Source organism: Tachyglossus aculeatus, chromosome 6 (genome assembly GCF_015852505.1).
Source record: "Tachyglossus aculeatus isolate mTacAcu1 chromosome 6, mTacAcu1.pri, whole genome shotgun sequence".
Lineage (NCBI taxonomy): Eukaryota > Metazoa > Chordata > Mammalia > Monotremata > Tachyglossidae > Tachyglossus > Tachyglossus aculeatus.
In genome coordinates this window covers 16,283,020-16,309,712 of record NC_052071.1, presented here as the reverse complement: position 1 = coordinate 16,309,712, position 26,693 = coordinate 16,283,020, and the positions used below count along the sequence as shown (strand labels likewise).

Below are 26,693 nucleotides of genomic sequence, written 5' to 3'. Positions count from 1 at the left end.
CTCCCATGAGAGCGGCTTGGGGCGTTATCAGATCAGGCCTTATCTGATCTCGATGCTGGAATTTTGTGTTCTTTCGTTTCCGAAAGTTAAGATTGAAGCCTGAATATTATTTTTTCATTACGGAGGGTGGGACTTTGACGTCATCCGCTTTCCCCAAACCGGTGATTTTTATGAGATCTGTAACTTTAGGCACCGAGCAGCCTGCTTGAAGCATTGGAACAACATTTGGCCTCTCTGGAAGGGAAGAAAACAAAAGAAGTGTCAGCCGCCAGCAGGTAAAACAGACACCCTAGTTTGGAACGAAGTTGAATTTTGCATGCATTCTGAATGTCGGTTGTTTATTCATGTATTTATTTTTTTAGGTTCTTGTTAAGCAATTAATATGTGCCAGGTACTGTACTAATCGCTGGGGTTGGTACGAGCCAATCGGGTTGGACACAATCCGTATCCCCTGTGGGACTCAGAGTCTCCCATTTTACAGATGAGGGAACCGAGGCCCAGAGAACTGAAGTGTCCTGCCCAAGGTCACCCAGCAGACAAGCGGTAGAGCTGGAATTGGAACCCAGGTCCTTCTGACTCTTAGGCTCATGCTTTATCTTCGCTTCTCATTTGGAACCCAGGTCCTTCTGACTCCTAGGCTCATGCTTTATCTTGTCTCTGAGACCTTTGACCAACCCTTCAAAATGTCCAACTCTTCCTCTTCTGTCGTCTCATTTTCAATATTCAGTTTTGTTTGGATTTCTTTTACAGTGTAGTCCTCTAAACAGTAAGCTCTTTGTGAACAAGGAATGTGTCTACTGAGTCTGTTATATTAGTACTCTCCCAAGCACCTACTACTGGGCTCTCCACCCAGTAAGTGCTCAATGAATGTGGTTATTTTTTTAAATCGTATTTGTTGTGGACTTACTATATGTCCAGCACTGTTCTAAGCACTGGGGCAGATAGAAGTTAGAGCAGGCATAGTTCGTGTCCCACATGGGGCTCACAGTCTAAGTAGAGAGAACAGGTATTTTTTAACTTTAGCAACTGCTCTGGGTAGCAAGTTGAGCTATCTATGGGGTTACGGTTCTTTACTTTTTTTTTTCTGGCCACCGTGTGTTGTCCAAAGACAAACCCTTCTATATTGTCCTCTCCCAAGCACTTAGTACAGTGCTCTTCACATAGTAAGCACTCAGTAAATACCATTGATTGACTGGTTGAAAGAATAGGATGAAATCCCATGAAGTCTAGATCTTGAGGCAGTGGTCTCCCGTCCAGCGTGGCTCAGTGGAAAGAGCCCAGGCTTTGGAGTCAGAGGTCATGGGTTCAAATCCTGGCTCTGCCACTTGCCAGCTGTGTGCCTTTGGGAAAGTCACTTTAACTTCTCTGTGCCTCAGTTCCCTCATCTGTAAAATGGGGATTAGGACTGTGAGCCCCCCCGTGGGGCAACCTGATCACCTTGTAACCTCCCCAGTGCTTAGAACAGTGCTTTGCACATAGTAAGCGCTTAATAAATGCTATCGTTATTATTATTATTACTGTTCCCCTAGAGGGGCCCAGTACAACCCAGAGCACTTGAAGGGTGGAGGGCAATGGTGGTGACCAGGTCCTCCCTCAGAACGGCGGGCAGCCAGTCTCCGTCCCGGTGGCCGGCGTCAGAAATGGAGAGGTCTTCCAGTAGAGGGGTGGTCCTAGTTAATAATTCAGCCCCGGAGCCCTCATATGCTGACCTCTAAACTATAAGCTCAATGTGGGCAGGCAGCATGTCTGTTATACTGTGCTCTTTCACGCACTTAGTACAGTGCTCTTCACATAGTAAGCGCTTCGTAATTACCGTTGGCTGGCTGATTGAATGAGCTCCCATGTTTGGCCGAGTTGGCCACATTCCAGCCTCAACAGGCCTTCCACGACCTCTACAGCTGATTGTCTGTCTCCCCTTTCTAGACTGTGAGCCCGTTGTTGGGTAGGGACCGTCTCTATATGTTGCCGACTTGTACTTCCCGAACGCTTACTACAGTGCTCTGCACACAGTAAGCGCTCAATAAATATGATTGAATGAATGAAAAGGACGGGAACTAAGGCATAAACCCCTGATCTTGATACTGCCCTGTAATGGTAATAATCGTAATTATGGGCCTTATTAACCGCTTACTAATGTGGCAAGCATTGTTCTAAGCACTGGGGTAGAGACAAGTTCATCAGGTTGGACGCAGGCCCTGTCCCACATGGAGCTCCTGGTCTTAATGCCCATTTTACAGATGAGAAAACTGAGGCCCAGAGAAATGAAGTGACTTGCCCATGGTCAAACAGCAGACATTTGGCGGAGCCGGTATTAGAACCCAGATCCTTCTGATTCCTGGGCCCACGCTCTCCCCAGTGACCCACGCTGCTTCTCACCATGCTGCCCTAGACCAGTCTACCGTCTGAATGTCTACTGTCGATTGCCGCTTGCCACCTTGTCAGTGAAATGTGGCTTCCTCCCTTCTGTGTTGGCGTTGCAGCATTCATTCACGTATTTCCAAGCAGGGCTTTCATTTGCCACATAGCATGTCCGAAATGTATCCCAGTTTGGTGTCTCGGAGGGAAAACAAGTCAGCTCCTGGAAGCCTAAAGCATTTTGCCAAAATGGATCTTGGTCACAGCGGAACCCAGCATCACTGGCCTGCCGGTTCTGTTTCATCCCCGTGGCCGCCTCGGGGATGGAAGAGAGAGAGAGATGGAGGCTGGAGTCACCAAACCCTGCCCAGACCCCGGCACTTGGGCCTCGGCAATCTGCCGGTGTCCTGGAATCTCAGCGGAGCGAGGTGGTTTCCCACAGTTCTCTTTTCCCTGGCCGGTGCTCTCCAGGCCAGACGAATGAGCACCTCACAGAAAGCAAAGCCTCCAGCTCACTGGGCTCCACCTCCAAGCTCCACAGGGGCCAGCAAACCCCAATGAGTCCCTCTCCAGCCTGTCCAGTCTCAGGGACCGGAGGTGTCCCGTCCTGCCCCACCACCACACACAAACCCGTCCCCATATTGGACATGGTCTCTCCCTGACCAAAGTGCAGTCGGCGATTGGCGATGAGGGGGACTTGGTTTGGAGGAACGTTTTTACAACACATTTTGGGGAGCAGTAGACAAAATGAGGGGCTTTTTTGCCGGACATTGAGGATAAGGCTTATGTACCGAACCCGTCCCTCTAAGGGTATTTGTTAGAATGGACTCCGACCTGTCTCTGATACCCGAGATCAAGTTGTTTTGCTTGCTGTAACCTCGGTGGTTCCTGCTAGAGACTAGTTCCAAAAGAAGCAGTAGGAAATGCCGCCAGGACCTGATTCCTGTCTCTCATGTTACAACTTGTCGCAGGCTGATGAATGAATCAGCCAGCGAGGGATGAGCGGAAGGTATACGTCAGACTGCTTGTGATGCTCCAGTCATTCGTATTATTGAGCACTGTGTGCAGAGCTCGGGTCTATGCTCTTGGGAGACTACAACAGAGTTGGTAGACACGTTCTTGCCCACAACAAGCTTACAGTCTGGAGGGGGAGACAGTCCGTTAAACATGGAATGGTTCTTCGACTTTAGAGAGCAAGCAGAACCCATGTACCAAGCATAGGTCAGGAAGCTTCTTTTGTGCATGGGATTTGAAATTATCATTTTCCCCATGTTTCATGCAACGGTTTTAGTAGGGACTAATGTGACTCTTCTCTCACTTCTAAGCTGTTCTTGGCAAGCTGCTCTTAGGCAGCCGTGACATACGCCATTTTATCCCTGGGTGAAGACCGCTCTTATTTTGCATTCCCCTCAGAATTCTGGATATAGAGTGGTAGTTCCTCTCCAACCGAAGGTGAATTGGACACACATAATAATGGGTGAAAAAAACATCCTGGTAAAATGGATCTTTCAACAGAAAAGAGTTTGTGTGTTTTTGGTTTGTTTTTTTTAATCCCCCCCAGCTTGTGCAACATGGTCTCTAAATACTGGAACTTGTCATTTTAGGGCTAGCACCTTATCAAGCGCCGTGTCCACCCTCGCCAACACAGGAATGTCTTTTACCCGAATGGATGAGAAGGAGAAACAACAAGCATTAGAAGAAGAACAGGCTAGACTGCAAGCACTTAAGGTGAGGCATAAGTTGGTTGCTTCTGAGCTTGCTTAGTTCATTGTTCTCCCGAAAGGAAGCAGATTGCACCCTAACAGACATAACCGTTTAAACGTACACTTGCTGTCTTAGCAGCCTTTGCTTTCTAGCCAGAAGCAGAACCAAACCAGTGGAGTTTTTTGGAGGAGAAATGAACCGAAGGATTTTTGCCAAGAGCTCCAAAGCTGATCTCCCTTTATAGTTTCCCTGTGACAGTAGTCATTTTTCTCCTTCTGTGGTGTTCGCTTTCAGTATTTCCCAAGGGCTCCTGTGCCAAGCACCATGGTAGTTCGGAGGCTATCAGATTGGATGCAGTCCCTGCCCCTCACACGGCTCCCAATCTAAGAAATAGCGAGAAGGGATTATTTATAACGTCTGGCAGGTCTGACTGCTTATAATGAAAAAAATAGAGGGTCCGAGCTCAATTTAGTGTTAGTCAGACATCCCCTGTTGTGCCTTCCGACGTTTGGACCTTTGACTCTTGACGTCAGTGTTGTTTAAAGCACTCTTTCGCTCGATTGAAGTCCCCAGATTTGGCCGCACATATATGCTGAGACGTGTGCTGAAAGTGTTCCGGGTAGGAGAGGGACAGACGTGTGGTGGCCCGGTGTGTAAACCCTCACGATTCACAGGGGCGCCGCCACGATAAACGCTGTGCTAGCTGACAAGTGACTGTTGAGAAGCGGCCTGGCCTGGGGGAAAGAGTGCATATAGTAAGCTCTTAACAAGTACTATTATGATTATTATTGGTACATAAGTGCTGTACAGCTGGGGTGAGTATCCAAGTACTAAGGGATACACAGCCAAGTGTGTACTCGACAGAGAGGGGAGAGCAGGTTGAAGAAAACAGGGCTTAGGGAGGGCTTCTCAGGGATGTGATTTTAGCAGGATTTTGAAAATAGGGAGAACAGAGGACCGTCCTCTATGAGAGGGGAGACAGTGCCTCGCCCCAGGGAGGATGTGAGCAGAAGGGCCGGTGGTGGGACAGATGTGATCTGGGTACAGAGAGTTGGAAAGCCCTAGAGGAGCGGAGATTACTGATTGGATCATAATAGGAGAGAAGCGAGGGAGAGCGAGAGAGCTGATAGATTCATTTTATGGGAAGTCTCTTCTGGCCAACTGAGACTTGATGCTTTCGTTGTAGGAGCAGCGATTAAGAGAGATTTCAGTGGTCTCGAATTCTGCTTCCACAACCGAGTCTCCAAGCGCTTTATCGGGAAAAAGCATCCATGTCACCGCAGCCCCGGCACCCACAACCAATAGGTGAGACGAACTGTCATGGTTCCATCGAGCCTTAAAAGTGGAAGTATAATCACGTCAGCAAGGGCCGACCCAGGGCCTGTCTGGCCTTTGGGTGGGCCCCTCCTCAGGCGGTCTGTGATTCTCTCTGGCAGGTCTGGGGGATCCCCCAGCCCCTAGTTCAGGTCCCAGGTCCGGTGCCCCGACCAAAATGCCTTTTCCCTTTTTTTTTTAAATGGTGTTTGTTAAGCGCTTAGTATGTGCCAGGTGCTGCGTTGGACACAGTCCCTGTCCCCATACAGTCGCCATGGATTCTTCCCCGCCCCTCCACTCCCTCTCTCCCGTTGTTGTACACGCTACAGACTCCCTCCCCAAATCCGGCAGGCCAGGGCTCGCGTCTGAAGGTACCGTCGATGGACCGATCGAAAACCCTCCTGAAACCCCTCCTCGTCCAACCAGCCTCCCCAGATTGAGCCCCGCCACCCTGAGAAACCCAAACCCCAAAGCCACCTCTAGCACACGTACCTAACTGTCAGCATTTTGGGGTACAGGTGGATTCAGTTGTACGGTTGGACGTATGTCATTATTTGGACTACTTTACGTCTGCTTCTCATGGACTCCTGAGGGTTTCTCGCCAGGAGTTCCTTGTGTTAAGGGTATGCTGAGACTGTTGACGGTAGAATGCTCTAGTTTTTCAGGAGTCCAGGCTGAAATGGTGCCACTTTTTCTCTTCACAGTATGCCCAATCTCTCTAGCGATCTCTTTGACCTTCAGCCTGCATTCGTTCCAACTGTCCAGAGCACCCCAGCTATCGCCACCTCCGTAGGCAGTGCCTGGGGGACAGGTAAGTCGAGGCACCAAAAGACACAGAGTTCACATTACGGGACCTCCCTTTTTCTTTTCTTTGTAACACAGGTGCTACCGCAGAAACCCAAAAGCCCCATACCTCACGATGGCCCTTGGTAGTCTTAAGGTAGCATCAAAAGATGTGCTTTTGGTCTCCTCTTTTAGGAACTCATTCTGTGCTTAGAGGCGTGATGACTTTGACACCGTCGAAGTAGGCAAAATTAAACGTTTGTCAGAAATGACAGCTAGGTGACTTTCTGGGAGTTGAACTAGTCCTTATTAATGCCAGTGGAACCGTCGTCGATCGACTCCCCAGAGAAAGCAAAATATGCTATTTCTTTGGAAGCTCCTCTCAGGGTCGGATATTTTGACCTGAGTTCTGTGCTTCGATAAGCTTAAAAGGCAAAGCCGATAAAAACCAAACGAGCCACCTAAGTATCCTGTTCTTCACCCTTCTCTTTCATCCTAAGTTTTTAAGTTGGGCAGTGCTTCCTGACAGAAAGAATAATAATAATAATAATAATAATAATGATGGTATTTAAGCTCTTACTATGTGCAAAGCACTGTTCTAAGCGCTGGGGGGATACAAGGTGATCAGGTTTTGCACGTGGGGCTCACAATCTTAATCCCCATTTTCCAGATGAGGGAACTGAGGCCCAGAGAAGTTAAGTGACTTGCCCAAGGTCTCACAGCTGACGAGTGGCGGAGCCGGGATTCGAACCCATGAGCTCTGACTCCAAAGCCCCTGCTCTTTCCACTGAGCCACGCTGCTTTTGGTACTCCATTTACAGAAGTTAGGGATGTTCAAAAGTCATCGAAATATTATTGTCACTTTTGGCGTTCTAGATGTACAAAACTACATAGGTATATGTAAAAATTATTTATAACAGTCAAGGAGAACACCTGGGAAACTGCCTATTTTTCTGTCTGTAAGTGACTCTTACATGCCATAGGGACTCCTTGTTTTCTGTTAGGAGAAAAGAAAAAATTTTTCCCAAACCAAACCCGTTCAGGATTTGCTGGGTAGGGCTGTCGCTTCTTTTTAAACAGCCACGGTAACGGCGATAACCCGAATCCAAACCGTCGGTAGGGGAACTGAATCAGAAATCACGCTGTCGAATTGGCACTTTTTCCCTTGGGTTCCTTATCCGGACAGCGGGCTCTGCCAGTTTTCTAAGGGGGCACTGAGGTTGGTGGTCCATGGGACTGAAACTCGCCTATCCTATAGCAGCCCCTGGAATGGGTGTTTTATATCGAATCCCACAGCACGCGCCTCTTTGCCATTGTAATCTAGATAGCTGTCAAGATCGTTCTGAAAAAGAGTGTGACAGCCACTTATTTTTCTCTTTGTAAACCGTGTGGGGCCCGGCGCCAGCTCTTTTGGACCCACTGGCCTTGTTGGGCGAGCCCCCGTCTCCCCGGCTCAACTCTGACCCATTTCCTTCTCTGCAAAATGGGAACATAACAACGCCTTTGGCTTTGAGGGGCCGGGAGAACATGCCGGGGTGTCCTTTGAGGGGGGAGGTTCGGGGTGAACTCCCACTCTGTTAAGCAAATGGCCGTTTAACGGAGAATCAGCCTTTTTTTTTATAAAAAGGGAAACCTTTGTGATCTGTGGGAGAAATGGCGGAATTCTCCCTAGTGGGAGCGACGCTGTTGACAGAGCACCCTCTGATTGTGGTGCGCTGTACTAAGCCCTTGGGAAAGGGGAACTGAAGGAAGACTCACCTCTGCCAGCCTCAGGAGGTTTTCCGTCTGAGCAGTGCCGGGTGGTTTTTTGTTTGTTTGCTTTTTCCTCTCCCCAACCCCTCTCATCTAGCAGAGCGGCCTTATCCGTCCCCATCCCCAAAGCGCCTCTTGGGCACATGAAAGCAAAGAATCAGTTAGGTGTACTTTTTGAGCACTTTCTGTACACAGAACACTGTACTAAGCTCTTGGAATCCCTTTCACACATCCCTACTACCCACAGCCCTAAAAAAGGGACCTGGACTGTCTGCGGGTCGGCTCTCCCATGTGTTCAGGTCCAAGTCCTATCCACCGCAGTGGGAGGGGCGGAGAAGGGTAGTCCAGAGCTCGATTCTCACATCTGGCTATCAGCTGGGCTTTACATTTAGAAAACTTCCCACCCACCCAACCAGAGTGGTGGCCACCTGAGGGGACTCCAGGGGACTCCGGGTTTACATCTCTCGGGGCTGGGATTTCAAGGGGTTTCGCCCGAAACCGGAGTGGAACGGGGAGAAGGGCTTCCTCCTTCCAACTTCCCAGGCTCAGATCCGCCCACCCCCTGCCGGTAACCTCCCACTGCCGATAGACGGTCTCTGTGTCCTCTGCATCCTCTGCGGCCCGCTGGTACTCGAGATGATCTTTTCTGTTTCCTTTTCCCGTTGGTGCTACACGAAAGGTCCTTTCTCATCATCCAATGGATGTGTTGGTTCTCCTCCACATCTGGACATCTTCGACATGGAGCCGGTCGAAGAAGCCGTAAAATCCACCTCCCCTCTCGTCACTTCTACCTTTTCCTCCAAACAAACAGTGGAACTGTTTAGTGGTAAACACCCTTTACTATCCTTTCTGTTTCCCAAATGGAAGTAGGAGATGTGATTTACCACCTTTCTTTTCCCCCCTTTCCCTTCTTCCTCTGCCACAATCCTTTAACATAAGGAATCTGCCACATTGCACCTCAAGTCTTTTGCTTTGGATTGCATCCATAGATCAGGTTAATTGGTTTTTATTCCGGAAACCTGGGGCGAAATACGGTCCGTGGGCACAAGGCTGCTGCTGCAGCCCCCGGCTGATGGACTAACCCTCTCCTGAGCTCTCGGGAACTTACCTGACTTTCACTCGGTCTGCTTTTTGAGGCGGCCCACCGAGGAGAAGTTTCGTTTAATGGATGCCTTCTGAGACATCGTCCGATTGGTTTCTTTAGGGTTCTCCTCAGCAAGATACGGTAGAAGAGCTTCCTCTCTGGGCCTTGGGCTAGGGTGGTTTGAAAAGTTTTGAACTGTCAGTGCCATGACTCAGTGTCAGCTTCTCTGTCTCTGTGTGTGTCTCTCTCTCTCTCTCAATCCCCACCGCTCCCTTCTCCTCCTGTCCTCTCCCCTATACTGCACGAAGATGACTTTAGTGCTCCTACGGCTGCCTACGCTTCCGTGTACCCCGCCGTGACATCTGACGGTAATCTCTTTTCTTTTGACCTTTTGTTTCCGTCATGGCCTCACGGCATCCCGTGGCAGCTAACTCTCTCACTTTGTTCCTTAGGATTCCCCCTCCGGTCAACCCCGCAGAATCCTGCCGCTTCAGCCATCAACGTGGATTTCGACGCCGTGTTCGGAGCCAAGTCGGTTGCGCCGGAATACGGGACCGCCAGCGGTAATAGCGACTTCCCGGGCCTCAGATATTTTCCGTGGTTGTGAGGAACGGTGGCTTCTCGGTGGCGGCTCTGTCGGCCAAGCCGCAGCTCTTCCACGAGAATGACGCCCAGTAGCTCTCCGATCGTGGCATCTTAGGGCCAGAAGGACTGAGGGGATCATCCGACCTCGTCACCTGGCAACTGCCCATCTCCTCTCCGTAGGGTATCCCGGGGGGGGGACGTCCTCCAGGCTCCAGCAGAAGTCAGTTCCCCAGTTGTTCCGCCTCACATCGAGTGGGTTCTCCCTTAGGCCCAGTCAGAATCTCTCCCGCTTTGATTTGAGTCCATTTCCTAAAAGCCTTCATCTACTTAAGGCCAGTTAAAGTCTTTTTTTGCAGCTAAACCACCCCACTTCTTTTAGCCTTTCCTCACGAGACTTATCTTTTGTCCAGTGATCTTATCTTTTTCTTTTCGTCTCTTCCCCGGACTCCGTCCTCTGGAAAGCGCGCTTCCCCAGAGTGGGAGGCAGACTCTGGGAATAGAGGGTCCGGCTAGGCCAGTGTAGCGGGGAAGAACGTCTTCCCAAGTCTTTGTTCCTTCCTTCCCAGTTCTAGTCCTGAGTAATTCATCCCAACATGACGGGGACTCTTTTAGGGAAGCGGTGTGGCCGAACAGCAAGAGTGCAGGCCTGGGCCTGGGCGCCGGTGGAGCCGGGTTCCGATCCTGGTCCTACTGCTTCCCTGCAGCGTGATCTAGGGCAAGTCATTTCATTTCTCTGAGCCTCATTCTGCTCATCTGTAAAATGGGGCTTCAGTACCTGTTCTCTTTCCTTCTTAGCCCGTGAGCCCCCTTTGAATCACTGTCTGTATCTAAACCAATCACTCCAGGGCTCGGAACAGTGCTTGGTACATAGTAAGCGCGTTACAAATACCATTATTATTATTATCATTATTGTTAATAATGATAATATTAAGAAGAAAAATAATAAAGGCACTCCATTGCTAATTCCCATTCGGTTTAATGTCCATTAGTAATTGTGTTTCACTCATCTGTCCCCATTCTGTACCTGCATTTTTGGTTTTTCTTAGCAGTTCTACTACTTCACATTTGATCTTTATTCGTTCAGTTATTTAGTGATTTATTTATGGTATTTGTTAAGCCCCTCACTATGTGTCAAACACTCTTCAGCACTGGAGTAGATACAAGGTTATCAGGTTGGACACAGTCCATGTCCCACATGGGGCTCCGAGTCTTAACCCCCATTTTGCAGATGAGGTAACTGAGGCACAGAGAAGTGAACCGACTAGTCCAGGTCACACAGCACACAATCAGCAGAGCTGGGATTAGAACCATCGGCGCCTTCCCCCGGGGCCTGGCCATTCAGTCGGTGTTCTGTCTCCGGGCCAATGCTTTCTGACCCTCCCGTTGATTTCCTGTGCTCCCTCCCCGCGGTCGTCTGCCGATGGTTGCAAGAGCCATTACTTTCCCATTGTACGTTCCTTCCACGCCAGAGGCTCCCCGGAATTACCGAGAGAATTCAGAACTCCTCTCTGGTTGGTAGAGCAGTGGTGTTCCCTCAGAAATCCAGTGGGGCAACTAGAATTCACAGAGCTGAAATGAGTGCTTTCCCTCTTCAGGTTGAATTCATAAATCTCTCCTTTAGCTGTTGGTCGTGTTGAACAAGGACTCTGGTATATTTTTTTTTTTCTTTCCCCTCCTCTCTTACATATGCTCCTGATGGAACACACCTGCTGCCGATTTAATGGGTGAGTGTTTACTCAGAGCACTTTAGGGTCTGATGTCACGGCCCCTCGAGGCCGAAGAGACGCCCGGAGGGAATGGTGCGGTCGGCCCCACCCAGAGCGTGCGGAACTTCGAAAACCGTGTACTTTAGCGATGGAGAGAGGGCCCAAACGAGCTCTGTCACCACGGTGATGGTTAATACCCTGTTCTGGATTCCCCATCAGTCAGTCAGTGCTTTTTATTGAGTGCTTACACTGTGCGGAGCACTGTACTAAGCAATTAGGAGAGCAAGTTACAAGAAGTTCCCTGCCTGCTGTGAGCTTCCAGTGTAGGAGGCGAGATGGACATTAATGTAAACAATTTATGAAACATAATTGTTAACGTGAGGAATTAGCGTGGATTTGTACCAGAGTCAAAAAGATCCCCTTCCACCTCACCTCAGCCGTGCCGTGTGCCCAGAAGGCACAAGCCGAACCCATCAGCCTTCCTCTAGCTGGCCAGCGGATCCTACTGTGCAGGGGTATTTTGGCAAAGCGGGCAGAGCCTAGTTAGTTTTCCAGTCTGCGCCACATCTGCCTGCCTTAGGCCAACCTGGCCATTCTCTGAAAGGGCTTGTGTTCTCAGTTGTGGTAAACGTGTTCAGTGGATCAAGTGGCCACGTGTGAGTTGGAGAAGCAGCTTGGCCTAGTGGAAAGAGCCCGGGCCCGGGAGTCCATTTGGCTGCTGTGTGAGCATGGGCAAGTCACTTCACATCTCTGGGCCTCAGTACCCTCAGCTGTAAAGTGGGGATTAGGACTGGGAGCCCTATTTGGGACAGGGACTGTGTCCAACCTGATTATCTTGTATCAGCGCTTAGAACAGTAGTAAGCGCTTAACAAATGCCATTATTATTATTATTATTATTATCTGCCCCAGTACTTAGTACAGTGCCTGGCCCAAAGTGAGCGCTTAACAAGTACCATTTAAAAAAAAAAGTTTGATCAAAGTCAGTGTCGAATGAGCTTTTCTAGGGAATCCAGGGATTCCGTAGTGTGAAGGGATGCTTGTTGTGGGCAGGGAATGTTTTCGATGTTCTCCTGTACTCTCCCTAGTACTTAGTACAGTGCTCTGCATACAGTAAGCGCTCAATAAATATTATTAGTAATAATGTTCGGTTGTGGTGGGTTGCTGTATTTGAGCCTAGGGTGGGCTGAGGGCAGGGTTCCTGTGAGCCAGCTCTGAGGTAAGTTGGTTGTGGGCAGGGAGTGTGTCTGTTTATTGTTATGGCATACTCTCCCAAGTGCTTAGTACAGTGCTTTGTACACAGTAAATGCAATTGAATGAATGAGAGGTCTGGGACCAGAACACAGGAGGGTCCAGGTTCCCTTTAGGCCACTGAGCTGAGGTGGCATCTGAGCGCCATTGGGTTCCATGAGCGCGCCCCAGGGGCAGTGGAAGCGGCGATCCCTTTCCCCGCCCTCCATTCCGAGTCGGGAATGGAACCACGGTCGGTCAGAAACGGGAACCTGCCAGTGCCCTCTTCCCGACACCTGGGAGCAGCGGCCTAGCGGGAACCCTCCTCCTGACCCGAGGGAGTCCTTTTCCTCTCCTAGAATAGAACGGGGTCCAGGCCTCTCCTTGTGCCAAACCCGGAGCCATGTTCCCCACCCCCTTCTTCCAGGACCTTGGATTGTTTTTTTCACCAGTGACCAAGTGCCCGAACAGCCGGGACGTAGGACTGCCCCGGCTAAACTGGGAAGCGGGGCCACCATATTTCTCTAAATTTACCTAGTTATGAAGCCCGTGTCATCACGTCCCTCCTTAACTTGGGATGATTTCCTGCATATCGGTCATAAAGACTTGCCAATTCCTGTACAGCTCAGCAGTGGCTGAGAAAATGCACATTTGAGATTTGGAGATCGTGAAAAGCTTAAAACAACTCGATTTGGGTGAATAAAAATAACCTTATGTATGATTTCCTTGAAGGCCACAGTTAGTCAAAATGGCCATAATTCCCAGCAATCAGTTAATGGTACTAAGCGCTTGGGAATCCAAGCAGAATTAGCAGACATGTGCCATGCCCATGGCACACCAGGGGTGTGGAGGATGCAGACTCAAGAGGGTCCAGTCTCGCTACCAAAAACCCAAATCCGCCCATCCTCGGACGAGCATCTCGGAGATGCTTCCTGAGCTGCTCCTGAACTAGCAGGATAAATCTTAGGAGTAGAGTGAAAACGGAACAGGGATTCATTCATTGAATTGTATTTGTTGAGCGCATGCTGTGTGAGAAAGTATAATAGAACATTAGAGAGGGATAATAATAATAATGGCATTCGTTAAGGGCTTACTTACAGTGTGAAGCACCATTCTAAGCGCTGGGGGTGGGGGGTACAAGGTGATCAGGTTGTCCCACGAGGGGCTCACAGTCTTAATCCCCATTTTACAGATGAGGTAACTGAGGCCCAGAGAAGTTAAGTGCATTGTCCAAAGTCACACAGCTGACAAGTGGCGGAACCGGGATTAAAATCCATGACCTCTGGCTCCCAACCCTGGGCTGTTTCCACTGAGCCACGCTGCTTACACCGTAACGGTGGATACCGTTACGGGGCTAAGGACGATCTTAAGTAACTCCGGATCACGAGCACAAGCATCGGAGGCCAGCAACCCGGAGCCGTTCTGTTTCCATCGGGTGGTTTTTGTGCGGGGCCGCCCTAATCTGAACGGTACTTGTGCCCCAGACATTTGGATTAGCTGAGCAGCGGGTGGCATAATACTTCGGAGCACTGAGTATAGCGCTCTGCGCACAGTAAGTGCTCAATAAATATGATTGAATGAATTGAATAAATAATATCAACAAAAGGAGGAAAATCAGCAGGCTAGAAGCTGTTGTCCCACTGCATTGACCGACGCCCTTTCTAGTGTGAAAGGCGAAACTTACAAATGAAACCCAGACGTTACGAAATGGGAATCGTCGGGCGTTCTCCCCATCTGAGCTCTGCAACCCGACCCGTGTTTAGTCAAAATATCGGGGGAAAGGCATGGTTTTCCAAATGGCCATTTTTTGTTGACAGTGTTTCCATCTTTTCTTTTCAGTTTTCTGTTTCTAGATGACGTGCTCCAACCCACAGCGGCCGCACGAGTCCAGCGAGCTGCTGGCCAGCCCGGTGGGAAAATTTTAGCCAACGACCTCGATTCTTCTCTGGCTAACCTGGTGGGAAGTATGTCACGATTTTCCATTTCACGTTTAAGGGGAGAAAAGGTACTTGAAGAGCAGTCACCCATTTTCATTTTTGCTTGTTGTTGAACAGATCTTGGATTTGGAGGAACCCCCTCGAAAAAGTAAGTTTGGGTTTTACATTTGTGGCGGTTCCTTTAGTGTCAGAGGGGATTGCAGAAAAAATAGAAATGAATGGTTGATTTCACAGACTGGTAGCCTCTCTCCTGTCACAGCTAAGGTGAGAAGCAGTGGATAGAGCCCGGGCTTGGGAGTCAGAAGGACCTGGGTTCTAATCCCAGTTCCGCCACATGTCTGCTGTGTGACCTTGGGGAAGTCACTTCACTTCTCTGGGCCTCAGTTCCATCATCTGTAAAATGAGGATTAAGAATGTGAGCCATTTTGTGAAACATGGACTGTCTCCAGCCTGATTAGTTTAAATCTACTGTAGTGCTTAGCATAGTGCCTTGCACATAGTAAGTGCCCAACAGATGCCATGTAAAAAACAAAAGACCGGGGGTGCCCAGGTGGAAACAAAGGCTGAGATGACTGCCCTCCAGTAGTGTTAATTCTTTGTGGGCAAGGATTGTGGGCTTGCTAATGCTACATGCCCTGTAGATGTTTAGTAAATGCCATTGATTCGTTAGCCAAATTGTTTTCTCTTGCAAAAAGCAAAGGACAAGGACTCTTTGATCCAGCCCTACCGAACAGTATGGTGTCCCCGTGGAATAATTCCTGGGGCTCTAGGGGGTACTCGGAAGGAGTCTTAATCGTCCTAGCTGATGATTAAAATTAGCCAGGTGCCTTTGGAAAAGTGATGGAGCGTTTTAAGCACCAAATCACCCTAAGTAAACAGCGAAGGGTGGTCCTGGCACCGTCTTCCTTGGTTTAAAAACAGACAAGAGATTTTCAGGAATAGCACATACTCTGGCGGGTACGAACAGTGTTCCGTTACGTGAGACGAGCGAGAGGGTTCCAGGCCGGCCCTCGGACCTGCCGATCCGGAAGCAGAATTCTGACCGAGTGGGGAAATCTTACATTTCTGAAATCTCTGCAGGCTGAAAGTAGTCTGGGTGGGAGCGGGCGGCTCTGGGCCTAGAATTGGAGAACTAGCCCAGAGGACTGGACGTGCTGATCACCACAGGACACTGGGGTGAGATGGAGACAAGCTTGTTTGGGGAGGGGGCCAAGAAAGACTATAAGCTCGTTTGAGGTAGGGAGCGTATCTGCTAATTGTATTATTCTGTCTGCTAATTCTGTCTTTCCAAGCTCTTAGTATAGGGATCTGCACATAATAAGCACCCAGATGCCACTGATAGATTGAAACATCTCATCAAGGAGCTTCTTAAAGTTCCTTTAAAAATGGGACACTTCCCCTTTTTTTCTGACTCCGAATTGGAGTGTGGCCACGGCAAGATTGTTCATGCAGAATCTGTTCCCCTCGATCTCATCTCAGGTCGGATATGCAGTGGAATCAGCCTTCAGAGAAGAAACTGACCGGGGGAATGAACTGGCAGGCGAAGACGAGCACGTCCACCACCACTTGGACCCCCGCCCCCATCCCTCCCGCTCCACATATGGTAAATGCGTTAACCCCAGGGGCTGGCGTTGGGGTGCTGGCGGGGGGACGTGTGGTCCAGTTTGATTCATCTTGGGCTCTCCCCTCCCTCTTGGGACGTTGTGGTTCTGGTTGGCCCCGATCCTCCCCCCGGGCTGGGTTCTCGGAAGAGAAATGAGGAAGTCGCAAGCCTGCCAGCCACGATTTGGAGATGTTACCGGGGCTCCCTGGCCAGAATGAGGACTTCTGTCCATCTCCGGGCTGTTCCCAGCCTGATTTGGAACTCTGGGAGTTAGGACTGTCAGTCAGCCTGCTAGGCCAACATCAGATCTACCACAAGTTATGACTTTCTAGTAGAATGAGCCTAGGTCGGGGAATCACAGGTTCCGGATTCTAATCCCATCTCTGTCACCTGCCTGTTGGGTGACCTGGGGCAGGTCCCTTCACTTCTTTGGGCCTCGGTTTCCTCATCTGTGCGATGGAGATTCCATCCCTGTTCTCCCTCGTACTTTGATTGTGAGCCCCATTTGGGATAGCAACTGGATCTGACCTGATTATCTGTATGTACCCCAGTGATTGCCCCAGCGCCTGGCAGACAGTCAGCGTTTAACAAGTACCACAACCGTTGCTGTCGTTACATTTTCCTGTAAGGTGACCAAGCTATCCGAGTAGCCCCAATCTCTCCCCGCTTCTTTAATCTTTCATTTCATTCAGCCTCTTGAAGCTTAATGCGTCAAAAACCAAATTCCTCATCTGCCCCCGTAAATCCACTTTCTCATCCCATCAACCACACCGTCATCTTCCCTGTCTCCCAGCGAGTCAAGCAGTGGTAGTTATAGAGCGCTTACCATGGGCCGATCATCACGCCAAGCGCCGGGGTAGAATTAGATAATCAGGTCGGAGAGCAGCATGGTAGAATGGACGGAGCCCGGGCCTGGGGAATCAGAAGGCCATGGGTTCTAATCCTGGCTCCGCCACTTGGCTGCTGTGTGACCTTGGGCAAGTCACGTTACTTCTCTGGGTCTCCGTTACCTCATCTGTACATCGGGGGGATTCTCACGCCCTTCTTGTCGTCGTTCCAGGTGCCTGCCCCGGCGACCTACCCGATGACTACACCCCAAGTGCCTGTGTATGGAATGGTGAGAGTCCCTCAGAACGACCCGGACCGAAGGGCTGTTAGTCGGCTTTTCCTGCTTTGTCCCCTCTCCGGTTACAGTCTCTGCTTGTCTTCGGGGACTGGTCGTGGAGCTTTGGTATTACGTGTGCTCTCTGTTGCTTCTCCTCCCCCTCCTCTCTCCGCTATTTCCTTTGAGCCATTTCATTGCTCCCGAGCATCTCCCTCAGGTGAGCAGGGTTAGGGAGAGGAGGCGAACCCCAACCGATGGGTCCTATCATCCCGATCTCGGTCGGCGAGGAGGCGCCAACGGGACGACGTCGGGTCGTGGGGTGGCCCGTTCTGGAAAACAAAATCATAGATAAACCGAGGGTCCCTGAATGGATTTCCCTCCCCTCCACTCGAAATGCAGCGCCCGGGTCACCTGGCGTGGATTGGAAGAGTCTCGGACCTCGGCGTCCTGTACAGCGTCGGGTGACTCTGCCCAGCTGAAGGAGTTTTCCGTTTGCCATTTCAGGTGCCACCTCAGCTCGGAGCCGCGCCGCTGATGGCTCCGCAGCCTGTGATTTACACGCAGCCGGGCCTGAGGCCCACCAACCCCTTCGCGCCCGTCTCCGGAACTCAGGTCGGTCTTACCCCTTGGGATGAGTTGATGGAGCGTCGGGCCGGGCCTACCATTGGCGGGAGCAAATGATCGTCCGTCGGTCAGACCTTTCTCAGATCCGAGCCTTCCTCGGGCGGATCCTGGAGGTTACAGTTTAGCACCCTCCTCCTTCAGCCGTCTCCCCGGGCTGCCTTAGAATAATAATAAGGATGGCATTTATTAAGCGGTTACTATGTGCAAAGCACTGTTCTAAGCGCTGGGGAAGTTACAAGGTGATCAGGTTGTCCCACGGGGGGCTCACAGTCTTAATCCCCATTTTCCAGATGAGGGAACTGAGGCCCAGAGAAATTAAGTGACTTGCCCAAAGTCACACAGCTGACAATTGGCGGAGCCGGGATTTGAACCCATGACCTTTGACTCCAAAGCCCGTGCTCTTTCCACTGAGCCACGCTGCTTCTCAGCTTCTCAGGCTTCTCATGCCTTCTTAGAAGGCATCAGCCAGCTCCGTCCACCTGGGACATCCCGGCCATGGAAGTTGTGGGGGTGATCATGGTGAAGAACTTACACTTTGGCAACGTTGGGTAACGTAGAGGCCGGGGCACAGATGGGGAGAGTGGATGGCGGAGACCGAACTCAATCAGGGAAATGCCGGGCTCTGGCCGCAAGCAGTCTGCGCCGGCTCTCCCGATGAAGCGCCAGGCTCTGACGGGCACCGATGGTCCTCACTGGGTCATTCATTCATTCATTCAATCGTATTTATTGAGCGCTTACTGTGTGCAGAGCACTGTACTAAGTGCTTGGGAAGTGCAAGTCGGCAACATTTAGAGATGGTCCCTACCCAACAACGGGCTCACAGTCTAGAAGGGGGAGACAGAAAACAAAACGAAACATGTGGACAGGTGTCAAGTCATCAGAATAAATAGAAATAAAGCTAGATGCACATCATTAGCAAAATGAATAGTAAATATGTACAAATAAAATAGAGTAATAAATCTGTGCAAACATATATACAGGTGCTGTGGGGAGAGGAAGGAGGTAGGACCGGAGGGATGGGGAGGAGGAGAGGAAAAAATGGGCTCAGTCTGGGAAGGCCTCAGCCTGACCCAATCACCCAGCCCATAGGGCTGGCGTTTTGGAGGTTCCTCCTTGGAAGTGGGTGTCTTGAGAAGGACAGCCATGTCCCGCGTTGACCCCATAGGGGAAATCTGGCAGTCTGCCCTTTTTCCCAGAGGGTACTGCCAGTGAGCGAGGGCAAGCGTCAGTTTCTGTCTCTGAGACCCCGGTCACCCTCCTTACCTCGAGGGCGGTGAAAGCGGACAGCGACTCCGAAGTCCGCCTTTCGTCTTTGCCTCTGTTTAGGCCGGGCCAAGAACCAGAAGGAGACTCGGTCTAATTCATCGTAATCGACATCAACCCCGTAGCTCCAAACCCAGAAGTCAGTCAGGAAGTACCGGAACGAAGCCAGCCAGAAGCCGACTTAAGTGGCTGACGGCTTAACTTCTTACCCCAGACTGATCGGAACGGGGCATACCAATGTCTGACCCCTCGTTTGTCTCAGTTCTACCTGCCCCTTTCTTGAGCTTAGAAGAGATTGTCATTTTTCCCTCACAAAAGAGTTGGGGTTTTTTTGTTTTTTTCCTTTTGAGATGAGATGATACGTTTTCCCAAGTAGTCGGATATGGGGAGGCACCGACAGTCTAATACATCCACCTGCCTTTGTGGTTCCTTTGGTTCAGATACCTAAAAATCCCTTTCAGCATGGGTCCCTTATATTTTCAGTTGGTCCCGGGCTCGCTGGCGACTGTTTGTGTGGTAGAAATTCCCCTCCAGTGCCAGCCGAGATGAGACCCAGGAAATGATTTTTCAAGATTAGATTTTTTTTTTCCTCGCTGTGGTCGTCACAAAGGGCGTTTTCAGGCCTATCTCAAACGGGGCCGTCCGAGTTCGTGAGCCCACGGTTTGGCCAGAATCTGAAAAGAACCCGGCACTCTGCCCAAACCCCGTTCTTAAAGAACTTTCCCACTGGAATCGGTTGCCTTAATTGGGGTCTGTGGGGTAGATTTTGTCTCTGTTTCTATTAATCATTTGTGGGGTGGTAAATGGCTTGACGTGTGGGTGACATGCCACGTGTGCGTGAGAAAGAGAGACACCCCACGTGGTGGTAGAGGGGCTGGGGAGTGACTCACCCTGGACATGTGTCAAGGGTGATTATTATTATCATTATTGTTGTTACCATGGTATTTAAGTGCTTACTATGTGTCCAGCACTGTTCTAAGCACTTGGGTAGATACAAGTTTATTGAGTTAGAAACAGTCGCTGTCCCTCATGGGACTCAGTCTGAGGAGCAAGAACACATACTGAATCCCCATTTTACAGTTGAGGAAACTGAGAAACAGAGAAGCGAGGTGACTTGCCGAAGGTCCCACTGCAAGCAGTTGTCAGAGCCAGGATGAGAATCCAGGCCCTCTGACTCCTAGGCCCGGCTCTGTCGACTAGGCCACGCTGCTCGGTGAATGAGACCGTATCGACAGGAGTTTTTTTGACCCTGTGGGCGCACAGGTATCCGCAAAAGACCTGTGGTCTCTCAGTCCTGGCCATGCTGCGTGTACCAAAGGAGTGTCATTGAGGCAGGCCCGATTGGCACTCGGCAGTGCCCATGCCCAGCTCCGCGTTCACCTCCTCCCGGGTGTCTAGCGGTCCTCTGGGAACCACCGCTGAAGAAGAGCCGCTCCTTTCTTGAGTGCAAAACACGCGACTGAGATCAACAGCGCCAGCGTCTCGCGGTTACGCGGTCACGTGACACATTATCCTGAGGGGACCCAGGGAGCCTGAAACAGGCAAGGCTTTGTTTAGGCGGGTGCTTGGGGAAATTCCAGTACAATTACCCAGATGAAGTCTCCAAGGAATCTCCAGCACTTTCTCTCCTCTTCCTCCCAACATGTAACAGGGATTCTGGCAGCTTCCCTCTCCCCTCCCATCATCCGCTGAAAGAGGTCGCGATTCAGGGATCGGGGGCATTCGTGAGGCAGTTCCAGTGGAGATGGCCGCACTCAGGCGCCAGTCTATAGCGAGCACCTGCTCGGTCAATCTCCCGGTCAATCGTTCGTATTTATTGAGCGCTTACTGTGTGTCGTTCTGTACCTAGTGTATGGGAGAGTACAATGGAACGATACAGCAGGCACATTCCCTGCCCACAATGAGCTTATGGTCTAGGGGAGAGTCCCAGAGAAACCGCAGCCGGCTGACTGCTCACCGAACAGGGACCTCTGGGCAAAGCCTAGAAATAATAATAATAGTATTTGCCAAGTGCTTGCTATGTGCTAAGCGCTGGGGTAGGTACAAGTAGATCAGGTTGGACACAGTCCATGTACCATGTGGGGCTCACAGTCTTAAGCTCCACTTTACAGATGAAGTAACCGAGACACAGAGAAGTGAAGGAACTTGACCAAAGTCACCACAGACAAGTGGCAGAGCTGGGATTAGAACCCAGGCCCTTCTGACTCCCAGGGCCGTGCTCTATCCGCTACGCCACGCTCCGTCTACAGTACTGACTGACTCTGTGTATCTCTCCCACGTCCCTTTCAGATGCAGTTCATGTAGCGCCTCCCGAGCGACAAGACACGGGAATCACCAGACACCTGTTCCCGAGGAGACCTCTCCAGCCCCCCCGGGCCGGGCGGGTTCCGACTCGGCCTTCCGGCCTCGCTCTGTCGTGCTATAAAATCCCTTTCAGTCGCAGCTCTCTAGGGAGTCTTGTTTCTAACAGTCACCGCGGGACGGGACCGCCCTCGCCGGTCTCCTCCGGGTCAAGCCACCACCCCCGAACCTCTTGGGTCGAAAAGGTAATCGCAGTTGAAGGAAAGAGAAGGCCCGGTGGGCGGAAGGACCTCTGAGTTCGGAGTGGGGTCGTGGCGGCAGAAAGGCGTCCCTCGTCAGCCCGCCCGCCTCCCTCGCCCCGGCGAACCACGGCCGAAGCCGGCACCCGGCAGAACGTGGGCGTCGAAGCTTCCGCGGGCTGGGCCCACGCGGGCGCCCACCTTGGAGGGTTTCGCCGGCAGGCCGACTACGCCGACCTCAGTCCCTTTTACGATTGCTCCGTGTAATGCACAAATGTCGTACTGTGAGTTTGAAATGCTGTGAATCGATCCCCCTTAGCGCGCCAATCGGCCCCTTGGCCCGACGACCATACGTGCCGCCCGGCGGAGCGGGAGTTCCTGACCCACCCTCGAGCTCACGACCCGTTTCGGCTGAGAACGTCTGTCAGGTTCCCAGCAAGGGGCACCCCTCGGAGCCAAGGGGCGGCATCAGCCGCCCTCCTTTCCCGCTCCCCCCGTCTCCGGCCGTCAGCGTCGCCTGAGTGAGCAGCCCCAGGGGCGGCCAACCAGCGGGGCAGGAGAGGGGGTCGGGGGACTCGGTGGAGATCTCGTCTACGGCCGACGGGAGCGGTTTCCGTGATCCCGGCTGTGCCGGTGGTCAAAATTCAGGAGGGCCCGGGGTTGGAGACCAGATCACTAGATTCCCAGAGATGGCGAGCCTTAGAGTATATATAGATATATATATATATACATCCTAAATATATATATACAGCTTTTGTGCCACTTGTTCAGAGACAACTCGGGAATGACGAAATTGACTTTTTTTTTTAAGCGTGTAAATATATGTAAACTTTTCTGCACATCGTTTCTGTAACGCTACAAGACGCCGTCTTCTTTTCTAGGATTTTCCAACTGGATTATTACTGAAGAAATTCCGTTAAATTTCTTTTGTAACCAAGTGATCTTTCCTGAAAACCCTAATTACCTTTCCTCTGAAAAGAAGAGGGGGCGGGGGAGCCAGGCGTACTGCCCAAAAGGCTTTCCGCAGGAGGTAACCTTTCCTCCGCCTGTTTATGAGACAGGGGAAAGCCTGGACGCCGTGGGCCGTCAAAAAAACGACCCACTTTTTTTTTCCTTTTTCCGTGAAGACGTTGGCGACTGAAAGTCGTGACTGCGTAAAGAGGATTGGTCTTGTCGTCTCTGACCTTTATATCTCCGGTGCGGGATTCGCTTCCCAAATTTTAGAGGCGGGGTGTAGGAGATGGGGAGCAGGGGGATGGGAAGCGTCCCTGAGGGCCCAAAAAGGCTCTCGTCCTGCCAACCAAATTCAGCCATCGTCAGGATGCATCTTTTCTTTTCAACAGCCGCCTATATAAATGAATGACTCTCTAATCTGGGCGCCGTGAGGTCACTAAATGCTGAGATCGCATTCTATTTGATGAGCAACCCACCCGGCCCCGCCCTCCGGTAAACCTCTGAAATACAGCACTTAGTGCATTTTGTGTATCTGTTATTTGACCTAGCGAGTATGCTGTTGATTTTTGTGCCAAGAATGCAAGGGAAACATTCTTTTATTCCCCTTTCAGCAAAGTATTTCATTAAAAATGAGTGCGTGATTTTTTTTTTTTTTTTAATCCTCTTGCTGACACGGGTATTTAGGAAGTTTGCAACGTTCTGCCGCTAACTTCCTTGGACGCTCAGTAGGAAAAGTAAAATGGACATATTGCACCAGATGATCGGGTGGGCATAGGCGGGGCTCTCGACTGGACTGGTACATAATCCCGGAGACAGTAGGACCTGACTTGGCTTTGATTTCTTCAGTCCCAGCAACTAAAAATTTCGTATCAGGCCAATGGGTTCTTCCCTGCCCGATTCCTCGTCCCTGCTATGGGACAGGAGGCCGCCTGGGGAGATCCTGAACCATCGCAGCGGTTCAGATGAACGGCCATTGGGACGATCATACTTTGGTTAAGCGGTTTCTGTGGTTCGGTCCAGATGGCAAGTGAGGGTGCGCTTTGGTCCGCGTGGAGCGGCGATGCCCGTGTGGGCCGAGTGGAACACGAGAAAAGGGCTGAGCCGAAGAGTCGACTTCAGAGGAGGCAGAACTGCCTTTCCCAGCAAGTTAACGGTCGTTAGGGTGGCAGTCATCTGCTGGAAATGGCCCTTCACCTGCCTCGTTGGAAATGACCAAGCGGGAAGATAGAGGCCTTAGATTCCTCCACTTTGGAAAACCCGCCCAGCGACTGGGCCCACGCAGGCTCTGTGGAAACCTCGATGCCCATCATCTTCGCCGTGGAGCTTGCTCCGTTTCCGTGGTCACAGTGAGTGAATGATGCTCAGTAAACTCAGTGGTTGACAGCAGAGAGAGAGGGAACATGTCCATCATCTTTCCTCCTAAACAACCGTCCCCAAACATGGGGGAGAACGACATCTCCGTGAGGGAAAGGTCACACACGTCAATTGTCCCCGATAGGAAGCCGACGGTTAGCGACGATCTTGTTGGGAACATATAACCTGTCATCACCAGCTGGGGAGCGGTTTCCAGTTCCTCCCCGCTCTTTGGCAAACTGGGAGTCATTCGTCGACAGGGAAGACTATTAAGCGGATGCTGGACTCAAGGACTAAATTCCGGGAGCTTACCATTCTCCCAAGGAGCGGGAGAAGAGTACCCTTCCCTAGTGGGACTGCCAGACCACCCCCCCGCTAGTATGGAAATGCCAGAAAACAGTCCCACTCCATCTCTCACGCCAGCTGTCCGAGTCCTAGAGGTCAGGAAGGAATCCACCCCTGGACGTTGAAGATGGGGAATCTCGTTTTTCGGTCCCGGAAAGGAATCCAGCCGGGGATTGTGGAGATCTGCCACCCAGTCTGGTTCTGTAATGACTCTTAGCGTTTGTTGGGGTCCTTTCCCCAGCCCCCAGCCCCCTCCCTGGGCGTCTTGGGAGGGTTTGCACGATGACCTCGGTCGGGGGGAGACTTCCCGATACTAAATGCATCCTTTTGAAGGGCGGTCCCCCGGGAAACGTAGATGCTTCCTTCCGGTGTCCTGGGGTGTCCCCGCCCCCCAGGTTCTGTATCTTTAACTGTGGAATTCTAACAAATAAAAAGAGGTGAGACAGAAGGAATTTTAGTTCTGTGTTTAGAGTTGGGGGGAAATTCATAGGGTAAGATGGCCAGTGTACCTTTGTAAAATTTGAGTGAACTTTAATGGCAAGATTGAATTCAGGGCGCACCCAGGCTTTTATCCGAGGAGGGGAGAGGGATGGTAGGGAGGGTGGGCTGGAGTTGGAGAGGCAGTGCGGACCTGTGCTCTGTACAGAAAAGAGCTCTCTGAGATTTTTTTTTTTTTTGGTTTTGTGTTTTGGCTCTTGGGTAGCATGGCGTACCAGTTATCTATCTCCATTTGGAAGGTGGTATTTTTGAACCAAGGGGAATGTCTGTACATGGTTATCGTGTGACCATTTATTGATAAGAACTCAGGCAAATAGAGAGCCGGGTGATCGGGACATGGACAACGCTCTGGCTTTTGGGATTCTCGCCCGAACGGCTAAGTACTTGATGCCGGAATTCTCATTTATTTCCCACCGTTAACTGACGACACGCATTTTCACTTCAGGGAGTATGAGGCCTGGTAGAATACGAACATCCGATGCTTCACCGGGAGGCCTCTGGCGGAGCTTGGAAACGTCATCTCGACCAGACCTGGGAGCCGGTCTCCTCTCTGGGTTTGGCCCCAGAAGTCCCCTGCGTGTGCTCTAAAGGGAGCAGAACCCATCCATTCGTTTGCTTTTATTTCTTCCCCGGGTTGATATTTTCATGGGGCATTTCCCCTTGGTTTCAGGTTTATGCCTTGTATCTGCTGATTGTTTTAAAGAAACAAAAAAACCACGCTTCCCATATTGCAAGGTTCGCTTTTTGCTCTTCGTATACAGAATTTCTCCAAGTCCCTCTTCGTTTGACCAAAGTGAATACAGAGTGTTTTGGAAAACAGCCACCTGCCATGAAATGACAAGATGAGGTGGGTGTAAAAAAAAAAAAAAAAATCCCACAAAAGAAGTCACGTTCTTTAAGCGTAAGTCTGGGAGTGTTGAAATCAATTATTCCGGTTCTTGGCTGTCGACCTCGCGGCGGCTGGGGACTGAAGTTCACGTTTCATCCGTTGATTTACGGGCCAGGTTCTGGCAAATGAATCTGGCACGTAATGTGTTGGAGGTTTTTTAGATTGCATAATGTCCCTGTGGAAAATTCTCAGACTTGGAAGATGTTTAGCCCAGAGCTCGGAGCTGTGATGACCGTCACTTCGTCTTTTCTCGGTGGAGGTCGGCCGGCGATGGCCTTTTGGATTACGGTTGGGCCACCGTCGACCACCCTGGGTGGTCCGAGCGATGGCTTCTTCCAGCCTTGGGAGAGGCTTGGCCTCAGACCGTCTAAGAGACTGCTCTGGCTGTGTCCTATCTCGGGAAAAGTGACCTTTGGAGTCCTGGGGTGAGAGTATGATCACTGGGCTACCTGGTGGGCATCCACTTGGTACCCGGAGGAGTTCCGGAGGAAGTGCAATGTGCACAGGTGGAATGTAGTCCCTGCCCCGCGTGGGAGTCGGGAGATCACGGGTTCTAATTCTGGTTCCGCCACTTGTCTGCTATGTGATCTTGGGCAAGTCACTTGACTTCCCTGTGCCTGTTATCTCATCTGTAAAATGGAGATCCGAGCCTGGGAGCCCCTTGTGGGACAGGAACTGTGTATTCACTCGTACCCACCCCAGCGCTTTGTACAGTGCCCGGCCCATAGTAAGTGCTTAACAAATAGCGTAATTATTATTCTCATTTGTTCGTGCAGTGGAGTGAAGTGCCCCCCCCCCCAAGGTCATGCGTGGAGCCAGGATTAGAACCTGGGTCTCCTGACTCACGTGAGTCTATGGCTTTTACGCCAGGCCCCACTGCTTCTTGGAAAGTGTCAGTGGACGGGTGGTTCCCAACATTAGCCGGAACGATGTCGTGGACCGGTGCCTGGGGACCTGAGAGCCCGGGGAGGGTGGGAGGACCGATGAGGAGCCCTGCTCTCCCTTTAAGGGACCAGTCCCACTTCTGCGCCTTTCTATAGATCCATTCGCTGTCAGCTAACTCTCGGCCAA

The 26,693-nt window shown here is 51.0% G+C and overlaps 1 protein-coding gene across 3 annotated transcripts in view; it reads left to right on the top strand.

Moving 5' to 3' along the window:
- LOC119930112 (phosphatidylinositol-binding clathrin assembly protein-like) overlaps positions 1 to 21,422 on the top strand; it is a 57,085-nt gene extending 35,663 nt beyond the window's left edge. Inside the window, exons 9-21 of one of the 3 annotated variants that reach the window (XM_038748597.1) lie at positions 190 to 275; positions 3,960 to 4,083; positions 5,246 to 5,364; positions 6,078 to 6,184; positions 8,588 to 8,734; positions 9,301 to 9,360; positions 9,445 to 9,555; positions 14,365 to 14,475; positions 14,566 to 14,596; positions 15,928 to 16,051; positions 17,112 to 17,168; positions 17,661 to 17,768; positions 21,333 to 21,422. In XM_038748597.1, the coding sequence (XP_038604525.1) occupies positions 190 to 275; positions 3,960 to 4,083; positions 5,246 to 5,364; positions 6,078 to 6,184; positions 8,588 to 8,734; positions 9,301 to 9,360; positions 9,445 to 9,555; positions 14,365 to 14,475; positions 14,566 to 14,596; positions 15,928 to 16,051; positions 17,112 to 17,168; positions 17,661 to 17,768; positions 21,333 to 21,347 (1,200 nt within the window). In that variant the 3' untranslated portion in view covers positions 21,348 to 21,422. The remainder of the gene's footprint in view (positions 1 to 189; positions 276 to 3,959; positions 4,084 to 5,245; positions 5,365 to 6,077; positions 6,185 to 8,587; positions 8,735 to 9,300; positions 9,361 to 9,444; positions 9,556 to 14,364; positions 14,476 to 14,565; positions 14,597 to 15,927; positions 16,052 to 17,111; positions 17,169 to 17,660; positions 17,769 to 21,332) is intronic. The other 2 variants (XM_038748598.1, XM_038748599.1) reach the window with 2 other exon arrangements.
- Positions 21,423 to 26,693: the final 5,271 nt, after the last annotated feature.